The 21,296-nt window shown below is 24.5% G+C and overlaps 1 protein-coding gene across 3 annotated transcripts in view; it reads left to right on the plus strand.

The window, feature by feature from the left end:
- The window catches only part of LOC129614830 (serine/threonine-protein kinase meng-po), a 111,983-nt gene that overhangs the window by 64,993 nt on the left and 25,694 nt on the right, over positions 1–21,296 (plus strand). For all 3 annotated transcript variants that reach the window (XM_055529729.1, XM_055529730.1, XM_055529731.1), the window contains one exon: positions 15,608–17,051. In XM_055529729.1, coding sequence (XP_055385704.1) covers positions 15,608–16,920 — 1,313 coding nt within the window. In that variant the 3' untranslated portion in view covers positions 16,921–17,051. The remainder of the gene's footprint in view (positions 1–15,607; positions 17,052–21,296) is intronic.

Here is a 21,296-nt window from a genome sequence, read left to right on the forward strand (position 1 = left end):
CTGAACCGATTTTCATGATTTTTATTTTATATGTGAGTTTGTTTTGGTTATGTCACGGACTGATCAACTTTTGGGATATATCAAGTCTTGGGAACTGCTCTTTTTTGCGGCCAATATTAGATTTTTGCCCATATATAAGAAATAATTAATCAATTTCCTTAAAATTTAATATTTAAATTTAGAGTGTTAAAACAATGAAAATGTAAATTTTTTTGGAACGATCAAGGCTCGGAAACCGTACTAAAGGCCGAATTTACATTTCTTTTTTCATATCTATGGAACGGATTGATGGATTTTCTTGAAATTTGATATTTGAGTTCAGGTTGCTACCGAAATTAACTGGTGAACTTTTTCGGAGATTCGGGTGACACGAAACAAAACTCTACTGAGAGACAAATGTATATTAACTACATACATTGCGGTCGGTTCTAACTACGTCAGATTTTTTATTTTTATATTTAAGAATAAATTTTTGATAAAAATAGGTACTTTTTGACTGTTGAATCGCAATTTTAAGGGAAAATAATAATAAAAAAAATAAAAACGAAAAATTTCGATAGCAAAATTAGAAAATTGTTTCTATTTGTTTGTAAGTGTGTATACATTGATTATTTTTCTTATTTGCGTTCCTTTGAGCTCTTGAACAAAAAAAAAAACGTAAGAAAATAAAAATTAAATTTATTAAATGGCAAAAGAGTGGCAATGAACTTGAGAGTGAAAATTAGCAAAAATAAAATGAATTGAAAGAACGGCTCGAGGATTCGAGAAAAAAAAAATTATATGAAAATTTTTCTATTTAAAATTTAGGCTGCTGTATTTTTTGTTCTTTTTAAATAAAACAAATAATAATAATTATTTTGTACACATTTTTGGGTGCCATTTTTAATACACCAAAATATTTACATAGAATTTTGCAAAATTTAATATAGAATAAAAACCATTGATATACGAAATTAATATTTGTTTGTGTTTTTGTTGGTTTTTTTTTTGGAAAATCTTCTAATTTTAGCTAATTAAGAAAATATGGTAATTATTTAATTAACAATATTTTTTTTTTTTACTAGTCTCTCATTCATTATAGAGAAATTTCATTTAGAGAAAAAAATATTTACAAGATTTTCAAGGATTATTTTAAGGGAGGACATTTTGTATATATTAAGAGTAAATTTTTTAATTCAAATGTGATTTTTATATAAACAAATTGTCTGATATTCTTTAATTATTTTGATATTATCCTTTATCCTTATAAGATTAATTAAAATGTTATTCACTCCTTTTTAATACGAAATATCGTAATATGCGTTTCTTGTCGTTTTTTACATTATAATTACGATTCTAAAATTAAATATTAAATTTAAGCTTAAAAAATTTTGAATTACTTATTAAAATTTACAGTAATTTGGTTTCGAAATCTGATTTTGCTGGAATGTAAATTGTTGAATGGTATTTAAACCTAAAACCTTGAATGAATCATACTCGTAGAATTCTACGAATTTCAAACTAAATTACGCACATAGATATTTCGAGTCATTATAAATCTCACTCGTAAAAATTGTAAATTTGCAATGGCAACATAATTTTTCGGAGTATCAAAATCGATATATTTTTTACAGCTGTCAAGTGTCAATATTTAAATTTTTCAAATTTCATAGTAGACATTTAAAAAATTAATAGACATTTCAGAAAATAATAGACAATAAGGGAAACAAGTTTAATTAAAATGAACTCGTTTCCCTTCAAGAAAATTTTGATGTAATACAAATAAAATAAATAGAATTTTGACATTTTCAAGTGTGATTAATAATTACTCTATTACGAATGGCATACAATTCTACTACTATACGGAATTCACTAATATAAAATTCGTAATTTCTTCAAATCTCAGTACTATTTGCAATAAGGTTGGTTGATAAAAATTACGATCTATACAGAATTGATTAATTTCTAATTTTCATTATGAATTATAAGAAATTTCTTTAGTACCATCCCTGATTAATTGCTATATTAAAATATGTGACTGACAGTCTGATTAAATTTTCAATTTCATTGTCTATACTAAGCCTCTTTTAAATTTTCTAATTAAACAATCAATAAATTACAATTTTCTACTTAAATAATGGATGGTAATAATTTATTTATAGCTCTGCAGTTGGTATAGAGCCTCTGTCCAGAAAGTGGTATGTCACTAGTTTGCGTTCAATTCGTAGAGTTCAGTTTTTTAATAAATTTTTCTGCCATAACTCGTTCCGTTGATTACGTCACCTATCAATTCTACAGTTGTATGAAGAAATTTCCATTATAGTTATTCTATTATAAAAATTAATAATAATGTGGTAGTACGTTTTCCACTCAAAAATTTTAATTCAACTTTTTCAACAATCAAGTACCAATTATTATTAAGTGGGGAAAAAAATTTCCGAAAATTTTTAACTTTTCTTATACTTGACTTAGAGAACACTATAATTGTAAAATATAGAATTATTTTTTTAGTTTCTCAAGAGTGCAGAATTTCATTTTTTGTAAACTTTTACTTTTATAAATTTTGTAATTCCTTACATATTTTTTTTTTTTAATTAGATAAAAATTTCCATAAAATTTATTCAGATTTTTAATTGGAAAATAATTTCAGTTTTGAAAGTAGTTAAGAAAATTTCTTGAAAACTATTATTGAATTACAAATTTCCTAAAGTACAGTGAGGTGAATAATTTGAATTAATTTGAAAATTTTGTTGAAATTTTGTGGGAAAATTATTATGAAATTGAAAAATTTAGTAATTTTAGTAATTATCGAATTTCAATTATTGCAATAAGCAATTGTACTTGAATGGAATTAAAAATCAGAGTGTAAATATTAATAGAGAACAATAGAAATAATAAAAACTTGGAAATCTGTTTTAAAATTTCCAAAATCATTCATAGTTGATTATTATGACGAATTCTCTTTAAATAAATTTCTTATTCTTCAATTATTTCAATATTTTTTTGAGTTCTGTAGCAAAAAACAAAAATTTTCTTTTTCTTCTTCTTCGTGTTTTAGGCTACTAGCCTGTTTTTCATATAAATGCAGCCTTAATTTTCTTGGTCTTGAAATTAGTAAAATTGATTTTGAGAAAATTTTCGATAATATCTTTAGAATCAAAATTAGAGAAGTAAAACCTGAAATAATTCGGGTATTACCCTTCGCAAGTCATTTTTGATTTGCAATCTCTTTGAAAATTTAGTCATGAGGCTTATTTGCACTTCCATATTTTTAAAGTAAATTTTGTATTTGAAATTTTCATTGCGCGTTCTTTAAACCTGGAAAAATCATTTTTTATTAAATTCAGAATTATTAGCTCCCTGTTACAATTAAAGGATTAACAAACTTTCAAATGAAATCATAGAAATATTTCCCAAGAAAAGAAATTCTCAAAACAATAGAATTGCTTATTTGAAATTTTCGTCACAAAGTTCAATTTTTAAAATTTTTTATTCAAATTTTCTGCCCATTGAAATTTTTCCCAATTTTCCAATTTTTTTTTGAACAAAATATTTTTAATATTTTTTTTAATAATTATATTGTTTTTATTATTTACTCAAACAAAGAGTATCCTTTTTCAATTATTCCATTGTCAATCAAAAAAAAAAAATCCTATTTTTAGAATTTTTTTAAGGCTTCAATTTTTTTTTTGTTTTTTTCCTCCTGTGTAAATCATGAATAATTTTTTCTTATATTAATTTTCTTAGAATTCTAATTAGGTAGTTAATTAAAAGGAAAATTCCAAAATCATTGAAAAGATGAAGTCCAAAAGCATAAAGGAAGGCAAAACATAAAAAGAATTAAAATTAGAAAAGAAATAAGAAAATTTTTTTCAAATTTCCAATCAAAGAATTCAAGTGAGAATTGACTAAATGTCTCTAATGCTGTACAAGATTGTCGTGTAAACATTGTTTTCTTTAATGTTTTTCAGGACTGCTATTATAGTTCCTCTTCTACTCCTTTATTATTCTGGAAAAAACTCATAAATTCTTGGATGATCTAAAATTAGAAAACTTTTTTTTCGAATTTCCCGTATTATAACCGAGTACAACTGAACTATTTAATGCTATGAACGGGTTTTGAAAAGTGTAGGACAAAAAGGATATTAAATTAAAGGATATAAGAATACAAAAGAAAAATATATAAATGGTAATGATGATTGCCTATTATAAATAATTTTAGTTGAAAATTTTTTTTTTTTAGTAATAATTAATTACTCTCTAATATCAATAAATCAATTTAATTATATAAAATTTATTTATAAAATTTTGCAAAGTTATACAAGATATAAAAAAAAAAAAAATAAATAAATAAGATCCTTTTAATTTAATTAATGTACATTTTTCCTCCATTTTTAGCACTTTTCCAAAAATTTTTTGAAAAAAGTGCTTATTAGTTTCACTCTGTCCGTCCGTCCGTCCATCCGTCCGTGGACACTTTTTTTGTTTACAAAACTTCTACATCCTTGAAGATAGAAAGCTGAAATTTCATACGTACATAGATCTTCACTAGAAACTTATTTCCGTAGAACAAAATTTTTACCTATCCCCCCCGCTCTAGGAGTTATACCCCCCAAAACCTTAAAAATGGCCTTTTTTAACTATTTGTTGCAATGAAACCATAAGCTTTTTTGAAATTTTGCAAACGCAGAAAGGCAGCGGCTTGCTTTCCCTAGCGCGGTATACTACAGTTAAACTTTAGAAAAACAAAATATCCGCTCAAATTTACCGTTACATAAAGTCCTTTTTTCCAAAATTTTTGATGTCGTTTTTCTTCTAGATCCCAGCCTGTAGAAGCTTGAAATTTTAGAGACTTTTAGACATTAACAAATAGTTCATTTCGTTAGAAGAAAATTTTTTTCCATCTCCACCCCCTCTCAAGTTATCGCCCCTTGAAATTTGTAAAATTTGAATTTTTGACACCTTATATTTCCGAAACCGCAAGCTTTTTCAAATTTCTATGAACGCAAAAAGCTAACGGTAAATTCCATGACATTAAAAAATATAATTATTTTTCTTAACTCACACAATTAAACCTTAAAACCGAGCATTATGTTAACCTCACTTTGTATTAATTTTTGCTTTATTTCAAAGACTGCCTAAATCGTTCATCCTAAATATATGCAATTCTAGAAATAGTTTTGTATATGATTGAAAATAATTTTAATAGTGTGATAGCTATACATAGACTGTATTTAACAGCAGAATTTTCACTTGTTGAAGGGAAAAGTGCTACAATACAAACCATTGGTTTGACCTAACTTTATTCTTCTTCTTTTTCCATTTTATTGGTTAAATTTACCTTAAAGGATTCTTTATATTTATTTTGTTTATGTTTGTGATATTGTGATATTGTAAAAGTAGAACATTAAAGGTAGCAACTATATTATATATGTAATTAATTTGTAAATGACACGTGCTTCAAATTTTTACAATCAATCTTTAAAAAATACTTAAATATATTTGTATAAATATTTTGATTTGTATTTAATGAGATAATTATGAGAAATCACAAGGACATTTTATCTATCTATTTATTTATTGTATTTAATTTGAAATTATTCATTATTTTTTTTGGGAAAAATGAGGAACGTAACTAGTCACTATTTAAAATTGAATAATAATAAATTTTATAATGATTTTGAAAATTGTAATTGTTGTTTAATTACTTACATGAATTGTGGCTCAGAATTAAATCAAATATAGTAGCCAAAAATATTCGTTACGGTATCGTTGTAATTTCAGAAATATTTGATGCTATTATTGTGTATTAAGAGTTGCTAAACTCCATACGGATAATGGAATTTCTTTCATATGAAAACGATTTCAAAATTATTTATGTATATTTTGATTTTGCAGTCTTGGGACTGGAAAAATGGCAATGTTCAAATTCTCTATTATTTAATCAATTTCAAAAGTGAAATATGTACTTGATGAAAGAGAAGAGTTTGCTTATAAAATGCCTATAAGACGTAACCTATAATGTATCTGAAATATGTATAATAAGTAATAAAGAGAACAATCGTTCTTTCCTAGAAACATTTTTAAATATACATTTAAATAGAACATTCCAGGCATTATCCAGCTGCTCTATAATGGTACATTTCAGAAATTTGAGTATTTTTTCTATTGATAATGAAAGCGCTTTTTTTAAACATATTTCATGTGTATTCTAAAAATTTTCTTTGATGAAATTCATGTACAATGGCTGCAAAATGATCACATATTCTTTAGCAAAATTTGCCCCACCAAAATGATTTAGGACTCAAAGCAATTCGAATTATAAGAACATCCGGAGCAATAATTGTAATCAGACGATATGATTCCATTCCAGTTGCATTCCGATTTTTTCTTTAACGCAAATACTCATTTAGTTTGTTGGGCCACTGTAATTTTAGGTATTGTTAAATAAAATTTTATGAAGATTTTATATAATTTTGAAATTTTCTTTATTGTTATCCCAATTATAAATGTCATTGTTTGGAAAAAAAAGTACCTGTTAATGTCATTTTAATAATTAATTTGAAATCCTTTCAGAAGGGTTCAAAATAATTTTTTTTTTTATTTTTGTAATTTAATATGCAAAAATATTTCCATTTGATATTCTCAAGATTTTCATTGAATTCCTTATTTATTTAAGAATTAAATTTATTTTGTTCTATTCAATTAATTCACTTTTATCTTAATCATTTGATTCTATTAATTAATAATTTTATGCCTTAAATAAGATAATAAAATGGTAGCACAGTGGTTTTGAGCCTTAAAATATAGAAAAAATTTTATTATTCTCAGAATTATTGGTTTTTCAAGATTTATAAAATCTTCTATTTAAGAAAGTAAGGGTTTCATGAGCTAAATATTCGCCAGAAGTTATAAATAAATTTATTAACTTTACTGAAAATTGCATATATTTAGGGGCAGTAAAATTTTTCACATTGCAATTTTAATTCAAAATTTTCATTATTAGCTATAATTAAATTAATTCGAAAATTTCAATAATATTTAAAAATAATTTGATTATTTTTATTTTGGAATGGTAGACAGATTGAATACGGTATTAATAAATAAATTCAAATTAAAAAAACCAAACAAAATTTCCATAAACAAACATTCATACTTATTTCAAAAAAAAAAAAAATCATCATAAATTTTGTTTTCATTTTTTTTTTTTTCGAATAATTTTAATCAAAATTTTATTAACCATTTTTCATTCATTTTTCTTTCTATTCGGAAAAACAGATTTATTTTTCCATATTTTTAGTTTTATTTTACTTGTAGAATCTGTGGTTGATAACTGTTTGCAAGTAAACGGCGTATACTTGACGTAGTGAAAATTATGAATTTATGGAGACTGACTGCCATAAGATTGAATTCGGAGTGTTAGAAAATACTTAGTATTCATACAATCCAGCTTTTCATATAGAAGATATTTATCTTTTGTTTGTGCCGTATTAATTATACAGGATATTCCATATGGTTATGCATTGACATATACCAGAATGTGAAACCATCCATAAAATATTAATAAGAAAATTAATGAATAAAATTAGGGCCTTGTGAATATTGATAAATTTTGAATAATTGCCATATTACGTCATCGAAAAAAATACTGTTATTTTAGAAAAAAGAAAAAACAAAATGTTCAAAAATTTAAACGGTTGAGATATTTAAAATAAAAGTGGTATGAAGCTCGTTGCACACTTGTTAAAATACCTATTACACGGTCATTCTAGCGAATATCAAATACTACCGTTATATATGACAAAGCCAAAAAAATTTACTTTAAAAATCGTTACCTTTTAAACCGATTGCGATAAAAACCTATTTTATTTATATCGTTTCGGAAATAATTTACAAATACAGAGTGTTACAAAATTTTGAAACAAAATTTTTTAAATTATAGAGAAATAAAATTGAAATTTAATTTTCAAAAAAAATTTCAAACACAGTCAAATAAACTGAATGTCAAATTTAATTTTACAATTTTTTAAAAATATTATTCAAAAAATTTTTTTTTTAGTTTTATTGCCATAACTTCGATATTATTTGAAATATATTAATGAAATTTTACCAGACTATAGATTAAGCTATAGAAAATTCAAATTTGGAATAAACTCAAAAATTTAAAAATTTGACTTACACCACTTTTGCTCCTACCCGCAGATTTTACTCAATTTCATATTTCTTAAATCTTAAGACCATGGCATCAATCAAAATTTAGAAATTTTTGATATTTTACTTAACATTTTCAACACCGGTTCAACATGTTATCTAAACTTTCATCCTCTGTTACATGAAGAATTCCTGGCGTTTTTGTTCTTTAAAAAAAAAAATGTAAAAAAAAAACACATAAATTAAAATGTTTAAAAAAAAAATTATTTGAAAATTTTTATTAACAACACGCGTAAACAAAACAATAACAACAAGAAAAAAAAAATATTAAACAAATGATGAGGAAAATTTGTGGGTAAAGAGCGAAAAAACGAAAACAAACCTGAGAGGAGAAGAGAAAACAAAGTTTCTTCAGTGTTTATTTGTGTGTTTGTAAAATTGTTTGTTTTGTTCATGAAAAATTGAATTTTGTTTAAATGTTGATTTTCAAAAAAATAAAAAACAAAAATTCATAAAACTCTTCATTATTTTTTACGCACAAATAACGCTAAGCGTATGCGTATATTTTGTATTTATGTACATATATGTATGTATAATTAAAGAAGTAAAAAACTTGAACATTTCCATATGACGATGACAACATAAAAAATGAGAAAGTTGAAAAAAAAAATAACATTTCCATTTTTTCATTTTGTTGCCAAATGCTTTGAAAAGGGGAAGGAGGGTAGAAATTGAAAAATTTCCCTATTAAAAATTAATTTTTACGAATGCGATGAAAATAATTGTGTACCAGGTTAAAGAGATCGTCATATTGAAAATTTTTAATGGAATTATTTCGTAATGTTTGTAAAGGATAACAAGAATATTATAATATTGAGGCCCAAACATGTATACGATTTCTTTATGGGCAACCAATTACGGATTCTTTATGACCGATTAATTTGATTTTTCAGTTATTATTGAAATTTTTATTGATTTTCACAATTTTGACAGTACCTTTCGAAATTATTGTAGCAGCCACAATTTTGACGATGTCAGGCGTAATCGAACAACATACATGACCGTTCGTGAATAATTAAATAAGGAATCGAAAAGGAGGTTGCCGAAATACTGAAAGAATCTTACGGAACTTCGACAGGCAGATCAGTTTCCCGAAGGTTACGGTATTTAAAGAGATTTTAGGATTGGCCAAAAACTAGATAAAAATTCCCCACCAGTGTTTTGATAAGGCATTACATATTTAGCCAGTGTCTCAGAAGGATAAGTCAAGAAAGTGATTTTTGAATAGGTTGAGGAGGTTTTATGAAGAGTTCAAAGAGGTTTCAGTAATTCTTAAAAATACTAGGCAACTACAATTTCACTGTGGAGAGTTTCCGTTCACGGAGCCTTGTAAGTTACCCCAGTTCATTAGAAGGTTATTTCTCAAGTGGATGTTATAGGGACATACCTCGTATTAGAAGGTGCACTAGATTGTTAAATCGCACAAAAATATTAAATTGAAATAAAAATAGTAGGTTTCTGTTAAAATATTTTTTTTAAATAACAGGCTTATGTCAATAATAATTAAAATATTAAATTGTATGTAGGTATATAGGTATGTAATAATAAAATTTATTATATTTTAATAAATTCTTTCAATAATTTTAATTTATTTAAAAAAAAAAAAATTATTAAAAAAATATTTACATTGTTTAATTATTAATGTCGAAAATAATTGAATAATATTTAAAAAAAAAATATATTTTAATTCATTAATACCATTTTCATATTTTCATATATAAAATTAATTTTAATAATATTTTTTTTTTCTGTTTTTGTATAAATTTAAATTAAATTATGTAAAATTGAGATTAATTTGAGTGGAAAACCTGAAAATATGCAAAATTATTAAATAATATTATTGTACAAAATGTGTGTGTGTGTGTGTAACGTCATGTGTGAAAAATTTTTCAATAATAAAATTTTAATTTAATTTAAAAATTTCTCAATATGAAATTTAATAGTATTATGAGATTTTAGTATTATAAATTTTATTATTAATTAATTAAAAGTATAAATACTCGTATAATAAGTCTAACAAATTTCTAAACTGTCCCAGAATTAATCCAGAATTATTGAATTTTAAATTTCATTGTAATTAAATAAATTATTGCATTACATTTTTAAAGACCAGTATCCTACTTTTAATATAGGGCCATTTCATTAAGTTAATTATAATAATTACCACCGACGCCACCGATGAAAATTACCATTAGATGAAAACGAGAATAGCTGTAGTTGACCGTATCAACTCTGTGATAACCGTACAAACAAATGATTTTAAATGCTGGAGAAAATTGACTTACAGTTTTATACAACATCTTGCTTTTTATATATCTAGTATTATTTTGTACATATATATCATAATTTATATATAAAATTCATACAATTTAAAAGAGTTTTACAGAAAAATGATGGCCACATCATTGAATTTGTTTGTTGAAAATTTCAATTTTGTAGTTTTAATAGTTCCTGTATGGCAGCTACCACAAGAAGTCGAAAAATTTCAATGGCTTTTATCAAGCAACAGCCCTAATAACATATTTGTTTTTGCAAAATTTTCAAAACTATGGTCTGAATAATTTTTTAGATATGACCAAATACGTTAACTTCTCAATTTGTATGCCATTTATCAGAAGGAGCCAAACAATTTAAACGACTTTTATCAAACATATTGGCCCGACAAATATATTCGCTTGTGTTAAATGACATACATTTCGAACATACGTTCGTACACGAGTATAATGACTTAATACATAAAAGGACCGTGAAAATATAATTTTTATCACATAAACTCTTAAAGGAAAATTAGTGTTGGTATCTCTATACGACGGCCTTATACAGGACTATGTTTAAGACTATAAAATTTTGGTAAATAATTTTTGACCAAAAATTTTAATTTATTTGCTCTAAAATGTTAACATTTTGCCCTAACATTGATACATCCAATTTAATTTGAAATTTTTTAGCAAATATTTTTTAACGTAAGCTCTTTTTTCCGGAAAAAGTTCGTGCATGTGATAGAAAATCAAGCCGAAATTATTGCATTTTCAAATTCCGTTCGTATGCGCATACCCGAAATGATATTTTTTCAAATTATTACATTTGCAATTGTAAGAATGCTTTAATTCTAAAAATTTGGGAAAGCTTAATCAATTTACTGTTAAGCATTTAATAATAGAACAGAATAGCAAAAAATTAATTCGAAATTTCAATTAAAATTCCCGCATTTACAATAAAATTTTTACTATTTGAAAAAAAAAAAAAAAATAATCATAAAATTGCATATTTTACGGGGCATTCGATTTTTTTCTTGATTTCTCTTTCTTATTTACTGTCTTATTCCTCCCTTAACTACTTTTTCTTACAAAAAAAAACAAAAAGAAAATATTATCAATTTTAATACTACCACGCGAATATCCTTAAAGAATAATAAGTTTTCTGATTTTTTACTCACAAGACATTCAAACAATTATTCAAACTTCCTTTGAAATCCTTGACATTAACATTGAAAATTTTTTGTAACAGTATATTTTTGCAATAGCCAACTACAATTTAACTCATAATATTAAAAAATTTTAGAGTATTATTATTAGATTTAAATGTCCTTTAGAAAAAAAAATATGTAAAAGTTTTGATTCCAAAATATTTTTTATTTTTCTACATTGGATTTAAAGTAGCCACTTAATATTTGATAGTATTGTAATTCTTATTATACGTATAGGATTTTCTCTTTGCTTCTCATCTAATTTTTACTTCTTCTCATATCTCTCTTTCCTGTTCGTTTCTCATCTCTTATCTCTTTTTAAAGTTACTTTGGTTAAATTTCTTTTTAAATTTTTGCTTTTATTCTTTTTTAATCTTACTAAAGAGGATTACTATTATATTATCTCTTTGTCTATTCATTATACATATACATATACGTACATATATATATATATTATATATAAAATACAATTTAAGACTAGATTACACAAAAGAGAATATAAAGAGTAAATAAATTATAGAAAACTTTTAAATCTTCTTTTAAAAATATAAGAGAAGCTTTTATTCTGGCTTTGTGTTATTCGCATGAATCGAGCAAAAAAAATTTTTTAATAATGCAATTTAATGTTCAAAGAGTAACCAAAGGATTATAACATTCATGTTTATGTATGTATGTATGTGTACAGATTATATTAAATACCATAAGATAAAGTTGCAAAATTACAAATCGATTGTAGAATAATTGAAATTATCAAATATAAAAGCATTCTGAAAATTTCTATAAATCTCAATTAATATTTTTTTTTACTTTAATAAATTAGAGAACTACTACAAGCTTTTACTCTTGTAATTTAGTGCATAGCCTTATAAAACGATGATATTTAATGTCAAATCTTTGATAAAACAATTTTCATCTTTGATTGGATTGATTTTGTATAAAAATTTTCAATGTTGCTGTGAAATTTTCCTTTTAATTAAATATTAAATTTTAATATTGAAAATATTAAGGAATTTCAGAGGTATTTCCTTTAAAATAATTACAAGAAAATTTTGTTAGACAATATAAAAATTCACAGAAATAAAAATGAATTCTTGGCTTTATAATTCAGGATTTCGAGAAATTTTTGAATACGGCTTTCAAATTTGCTTTTTAGAAAACAATAAACGCGGTTTGTAGCTTAGAAATTGACTAGTGTTGTAGCATTTTCATGAAAATTTCTAATATTTTAAATTAAATTACTAATTATGAATGATTGGTAATTTGAAATAAATTTTTTGCCTTGTACTCTTTCAGTACATTTTCTGGTTTAATTAGAAAAATTACAGGATTTTTCAACGAATTTTGGAAAATATTTGAAATGCAATTTCAGTAGAGGCTAGAAGACTTAAATGACTAGAAAATTTAAGAGAGTTTTTAAGTGAAAACTCTATTTCCGCTCTCAAATCACATTAAAACTGCAATTATTTGCAGAGTTTTTATAAGTAAATCCATATTTTAAATTCACAAAACAATTAATATGGAAATATGGTCGAATACAAAAAAAATGGCCGAAATTTTCACTTCTATATATTTTGATTAAATTCCAAAATTAAATTTTTTGAAATTTCTTTATATAATTTTATTATAATTCAATTTATTCCTAATAATTTACTTCTTGAATTTAGAAAATAAATCGAGAAATTTATTCAAACAACAATAATAGGAAATAATATTGAAATATTCTTCAAGGATATCTTTAAGGATTTTTAAAGGAAAAAAAAATATAAAAAATTTATAAATAATGTCAATATTTCTAAATAATATGTTAATAATTTTTAATAAAAAAAAAAAATAAAATGTCGCAAAGGGAGAGAGAGAGAGGGAGAGTATCAAGGATTATTATTTTTCCTTATTTTCAATATTCTTGTATTTATATTAAAATTATTGTACACAAAAATTATGTAGAAGATTTTAAAATATGAAAGAAAAAATACAGGACTCTTTATACTCTTAAATACCTTTACATACATATATATACAATGTATATGTACGGATATGTACTTTGTAATATTGAATGTGTTAAAAAGGATATTAATAACAATAGTGATAATAATGAAATGTGACCTTGAAAAGAATGTAGAACGAAAAACAATATATAAAAAAAATATTGTTTGTTTTCTTTATTCTGTTCTTCTTGATCACAACCACTCTCCTTTCATACAAACAATCTTTCAATTTCTTAATGATCTATTTATATACGTTATACAATATTCTGTACAATATGAACAAATTATTATTTTATCCTTATAAAAACAACTGAAAAAATCTCCTATAATCACCACATTATACATACGAATATTATACAAAAAGAATATTAGAATGAAAAGGGATAAGTTCATCATCAGGTGGTTTTTATTTTTAAAGTAAACAATTTTTTTATTTACAAAATCGTAATCCTTTTGTGGTGCATACTAATACAAAAATTTTTATATACAAATATTTTTCTATAGATTAATGCAAGTATTACCAAGTATAGATTAAAGGAGTATAGGTAGGTTAAAGGATAAAGGAAAACAGTATGAAAAGAAATAAAAAATCTTGACATTGAAAATTTGTTTTTTTTTTTTTTTCATAAATTTTGTGTTTTGATTTTATTTTAAGGATATTTTAAGGAAATAATTCTCAATATACAATTTTACATAGTATAAAAGTAAATTTATTTTTGAAAAATTCTTTTTCATATTTGAGCACAAATAGAGCCTTTATTCTTCTAAGGAAATACTTTAATATTAAGGATTCTTTATTGTATACTTAAGTTTTGGCAGATTTTATAAACTCGACTCTTGTTACAGTGTAGTAAACTCACAATTCACTAAATTCACATAATATGGAAAAAAAGTGCTCATTTTGGTTCAAAAACCTGTTTAACTATGGTGCCGCCTTTAAATTATACCATTAATCTATACGCTTCATTGTTCTAAAAATTGAAATTTTTCGATTTGCTACTGACTATAACAAGTGCTGCTCAAACAAGGCTCATATTTTGCTATTCTTCTATTTCTTTTCGAGAATTGCGAAATTAAATTTATTTGTTCAATCTCAATTATAAAAAATAGCAAAAATTGCAGATAAGAAAGGATAACAAAAATAGATTCAAAATTAGTTACAATTCAATTCAACGAAAACTTCAAGTGCTGCTCAACAAAGGCTCATATTTTGCTAGTTCATTGAATAATATCCTAATTACTCCGAAATTAGGTAGTGTACAATTGTTTTATATTCCAAAAAAAAAAAAAATTATTGAAAACGTACTCGTATTATAAATGGAAAAACCTAATTAGGCACATTTAACAGCTCTCTTACAGTGAATTTTTAACTAAAGAAGGAAGGTTTTTGTCCAAGATAAAAAATTCTTCTAAAAAATTGTCATATTTAATTGAAAATTCAAATTTTTTGAATTGTTACAGTTTTGTAGCAGTTGACAGATATCTTAAACACTCTGTATAAGACTGGAAATGTTACACTCTGTATAAGAATATAAAAACTGTGCATAAGAATCTAAAATACTTAAGTAAATGTAATAAAATATAGGAATTTATAATATTTCCAATATTGCCCCAAAATATATGCAATTTTTAATAAATTATAATTTTAAAATTTGGTTTTGGATAGGTTCTTTTGGATGAAACTACTCTAAATTTTTCTAAATTTTATTAAATAAACTTAAACTTTATTTAATTGCCATAATAGATTCAGTGCTCTTTAAGAATTTAAGATAAATATACACTACTCGAAATTACTGTACTGTTTTTATTTGTTAGGAGTGTGGCAACAATAATTCATTTACAAAATTCTAAATTTGAATTAATTCAAATTATTTTCTAATAATTTTTAATAAATTTATTTATAAAAATATTCTTGTGGTCCAAAATAATTTCCTATTAAAACAATTTTTTTGTTTTTAATTTTTAGAAAAACGTCTATCTTTCCGTGTTATGAAAGAAACTGATGACAATAGAAGAACAAGTGTAAGCGGAGGACCAAATATGCAACACAGAAATAGTATTTATAAAAAATCAGATGCAAGTAAAGATGGCGGTGTTATACATACAATACCAGTTGATATGCAAATACCATGTATAAAATTCTCAGATGAATATGATATTGACAAAACATTGGCGGAGGGTTGTTTTGCAAAAATCTTATTAGCAACACATCGTCAAACTGGTACAAAAATTGTATTAAAAGCAGTTCATACAGAATTAACAAGTCAAAAAGAATTTATTAAAGAATTTCATTATAGTTATCATTTGTCACATCATCCAAATATATTAAGTGCATATAATGTATGCTTTCAAACAAATGAATATTATGTATTTGCTCAAGAGTTAGCACAATATGGTGATTTAGCATCAAATGTTGGTTCAAATGGTTTACATGAATCAGCATGTAAATTAATTGCACAACAATTAAGTGATGCATTAGGTTTTATGCATATGAAAAATTTAGTACATCGTGATTTAAAATTAGAAAATGTTTTAGTATTTACACCAGATTTCAGTCGAATAAAATTATGTGATTTTGGTACAACAACAAGAAAAAGTTTATTAGTTAATAAAGTAAGGCATACATGGACATCATTTATACCACCAGAAATATTAGAAATTGTTAAAAATGAACGTTTTACATGTAGACCAGCTGCTGATTCATGGCAATTTGGTATTATATTATATACAATATTAACTGGTACATTACCATGGAAATTAGCTGATTGGGTTAAAGATACTAATTATGCAGCATTTATGAAATATCAACAAAAGAAAACACAAAAATTACCAGATAATTTTAAAAAATTCTCACAACGTTTAATAAGATGTTTTCGTAAATATTTTGATCATAGTGCTGAAGATCGTTGTAAAGTACAAGAAATCCAAAAATATATGAAAGATCGTTGGATTGAATGTAAAATACAATCATCAAAATCAGCAACAATGATATCTGGTGGTGGTGCTGGTGTTGGTGGTGGTGGTGGTGGTAATGATGAAAATTGTGGTGATATGGATTCATTATGTGTTTATTTAAATCAAAAAGGTAGTAGAAATTCAAATGAAGAAAATAAAATAAAATTAAAAAGACTGATGAGCAGTTATGGTTTAGAAACAACATGGGATCAAAATACAATTAGAAAACGTGTTTGGGAATGGTTACAAACATGTGAAGAAACATTCGATAATGAATTAGAAGAAGTTTTAATTGAAAATTTAACAGCACATGCACTAACATAAATATGGTGCCAAAAAAACACGAAAATCATAATTAAGTTTAATTAAATTAATGAAATTAAAATTTTTTTAAAATGGAAAAAAACCAAAATGGATAAGTGATTTTTAATTCAGGAATAAGATTGGATAAAGAGGTGAGTACATTCATGACTTTTTAAGTGAAATTCTAAATTAAAAATTAATTCTTGAACATTTAAAACCTTAAAATTATGAAGCTTATTAATGAAGCAGCCAATGAATTCTTTTCAAAAGGCACGCTCACTATTTTCACAGATAATTTATTGAATTTAGCTATGAACTACATAGAATAGGCCTTTCAGTTTTCTTAGGTTTCTCAGCCCGATACCCCACACCGAATTTTCACTTATAAATCGCATTTATTACGAAATTATCCTTTAAATTTTAATCTCAACATTTTCTATAGCAATTTGTTTTCGACTATAATTTTTGTTTTATTAGAGAAGTTATTCTCAATACACGCTCTGAACGGCCCATTATACCAATTTTATTAGAAAATTTATTATTTTTTTTTTATAAGAAAAACAAAACAAAATACGCGCACACTTTTTTACCTTTTCTCAACTATTTATTTTCATTAGAACCAGAAAGAAAAACAGAGGACATTAATAAAAATTTTATTTCCAATTTATTTTCAATTTTTTTTCTCTCTCTCTCTCTCTCTCTCTTATAAAATTTTTATTTCCTTAATTTTTCATTTGTTTCCCTCTGCATTTTCCTTTATTTATATGAGGGCCTTTGCTATAAAGGATATTTTATGTATATTTGCTTATTGTATATATGGGCACAGTTTCCTAAATTGAATTATATTAAAAGTACAGACTTTGTTCTTTATAATTTTATTATGTACCTATAGGCATAGAATATGATATTGAAGGATATTAACCGTATATTAACCATCTGCTCCTGCCATTTATTATTATTTTCAAATATTCAATTTATATTTATAGCAATTGTATACATACCCAGCTAGTTTATATTATATTTGATTATATTGTTAATTTAATTGAATAAGGATTATTATTAAATCTGAAGATTTTCTTAAGTATTTTAAAAATTATTTTAAATTCTGATATTGGGGGTAGAGGACACCTATACCACTTGTAATTTCTGACAATATCTTTATAAAAGAATTTTTTTTACAATATTTCAAGGGTTTAGTGTGATTATTAAAGAGGTTTAATAGATTTCTTATATTAAACCAGTATGGCAATAGGTTTTATGTGCAGTAGACCGGGCTCAAAGAGCATTCCATTCAATTATTAAAGTATTATACGGATAATATTCGTAATATACTCAGAAAATTAATTTGAAACACAAAAATTTGTTAAAATTTGATTAGCACTTATGTTTAATAAGAACATTCCGCACCTTTTGATCGTCATCGAATTTGAGTCACTAAAAATTTTTTAGCCTATTGTTCAAAGAGGCAAGAGCGAGACGGCTATAATAATGATCTTTAATACTGTATTTCCGGTTCCTGCTTTAATTCCAAACTTATTTGAATTCGATTTCCGGCTACGACTTCAGTTGACATCCCATTCGAACAAACGAGTGTGTAAGAAAGAGCCTAAGTGTATAAAATTTCATTTCATTTTGTTTTTTTTTTTTTTTTTCAAAATTGAAACTAAATTGCACCTTTATATTATAAATTAGAAGAAAATTGAATGGAAAGGAACACAAAAAAAACAAAAACAAAAAAAAAACAGCCATTAACTGTAATGAAAAATGTGAATTCATCAAATGGAGAAGAAGAGAAAAAAAAACAATTTAAAGATATATTGCCTACTTTTAGGGAACTGAATAAAAAATAAAGCATTCATGAAAATGTTTTTGTGTCCATTAAAAGAAAAATGATAAATAATGCTTGAAAATAATTTCTCTTTTACATTAATTTTGTATACATATATATATATATATATATATATACATATATACACATATTTTACAATCAAATTTACATAATGTTAACGAGCATTTTCTAAATGAATGTTTATACGTACGTTCATTGATTTACTCAGAATTTTTAACAAAAATAAAGCGGGAGTAAATTTAAAACACGTGGATTTTTAAATAAATTTTCTGTTCTTGAATTTCTAAAAAAATATTTTTTTCCAATCTCCATCAATTTTTAAATAAATGAGATAAAATTATTTAACTTTTGAGTACTGAATAGAGTTTGGATTTAAATAAAAATTTCATTAATAAAAAAATTCAGTTATTGTAATAACAAATTCGGAAAACATAATTGATTAAGCTAAATTTGAATTTTATTCAAATTCAGAGCTTAATCAAGGGTTGACTTCAGAGTATCTATCAGAAATTACAGTAGCCATAAAAGTTTCTTGTAACATCTGGCCTCTTACAGAATTTTCATCAGATCTACACTATTTACAAAGAAATAAATCGTAAAATTCTACCACTACCTGTACAAGCCCTTCTAGCACAATAACTTCTACCAGTAAAAAAGGATATTCTCAGCTGTATCATCTTCCATAATAAAATCTAAATAAATGCCTATAGTCAACAACCAATGATTTGCGAAGTAAAAATAGCTACTTATTTTGTACCACGAACAATAAATAATCTCATTGCATACTTTTAGGATAATATCATAAATTAATAGAATTATACTGACATAATGATCGACCGAATAAACTAATCAGGCCATTTGAATTAAACAATTACAGCCATTGATAAAAAGGTATTTACCCATATGTCATCATTTTTCAAGAAATCTGAAAATCTTTGCAATATCAAAGAAGTAAATTGCAAAAAATTGAATTATTTTCAAAATTGTAAATTTCTTTTTTGAATTTTAAAAAATAATTTTCGGAATAAATTTGCAGCTTTCTATTTCTGACAATATTTTTTTTCAATTTCGTTGGAAAATTTGCCTTTGAATATTGTTCAAAATTAAATTTCATTATAAAAAAATGACGCAATGGTACTTTTGTGAAACCCTATTTGGGATGGGAGGCTGTGTATTCCAAAATCATTTCAATAAAGAACATCAATGAATTTTCTTTTACTTTTACACTTTTAATAAAAACTAAATTTGAATATCCTTGCATATTTCAAATACAATAAAAAAAATTTAATATTAATTTAATCACAATAATTTTGTATTCAAGACACAAGAAAAATTTAAGGATTTTAAGGATAAAGTGGAAAATAAAGGAATAAATTTTTATCAAAGTGAAAATTTTTCTACGAAATTTGAATGACTTTAAAATTTTTTGTTATTGATTTTTTTTTTTTCTAAAGTACTAAAGGGCAATATTTTCGCTTTTCATACGGAAAATTTTCTTAAATTTACAAAAAAATAAAATTAATGGCGAATTTTTCTTTGCTTCTCTGATACTTAACATAAAAGTGTCCTTAATTTTCAAAAACTCAATTTTATTTTTGATTTTCATAAAATAAAAATATGAATTTTTTATAGTATTTTTTTGTGTTGTCTTAATAATCCTTTAGGACTTGTTGTACTTCTCTTAAAAATTTTATAATTTTAAAAGATGACCTTTATTGATTTAAAATAAGTTTATTGTGAGCTCATCTTTTGATAGAATGCTATCAGGAACAGAAATTTATTAAATTTAATTATTATTGTAATTAAAATTAAAAAATAATAGATAATTTAGGTAATTAATTCTGGTTAGAATTGAAATCAGCTCAAAATTTTCATGAGCAAAGATTTAGAAATTGAAATTTCATTAAAATTCATTGATTATAACAAAAATGTGATGTTGGTTCAACATAATTTAATGGTTTTAATAAAAGTTAATTTCTAAATTGATGAAATCCATTTGAATCACTCTATCTGTTCCAGTTTAGCAAGAAAATGAGTTTAAAGTTTTGCAAAAGATTTTTTCAAATATCTTCAAAAATATTTTTGCTACAACATATTATCATATATTGGCAGAATCTGTGAGTTCCTAGTAGTTAAGCAAGAAAACGTGCCTAAAATTTTGAAATGATTTTTTTCAAATTCCTAAATTTACTTAAGAACTGTTGACAATATTGCGAGACTGGAGGCTCGAAACGAGATGAAATTATTTGATTTGTAAGGCTTTTGCAAGAAAATTTATAATTTGTAAAGTAAGCAATATCGTTTTCTCTATTTAAGACATAGTGTATTCAATCAATAAAGTCATCCTTCATTATAATTAGATTGCGATACAATTAATATTCCATAGGTGCAATAACTCGAATTCATTTCGCTCTCGGTATTTCTTTAATACCATCAATTACACTCAACAAGTATACTATGCTTTTACTTTATAATAGAATTGATGCCCGAACTTGGATCATTTTTTAGAGCTATAATAGAAAAGAAACTTGTGAATATGTGAAATTAT

This window comes from Condylostylus longicornis, unplaced genomic scaffold (assembly GCF_029603195.1).
Source record: "Condylostylus longicornis isolate FDR11 unplaced genomic scaffold, ASM2960319v2 ptg000122l, whole genome shotgun sequence".
Classification (NCBI taxonomy): Eukaryota; Metazoa; Arthropoda; class Insecta; order Diptera; family Dolichopodidae; genus Condylostylus; species Condylostylus longicornis.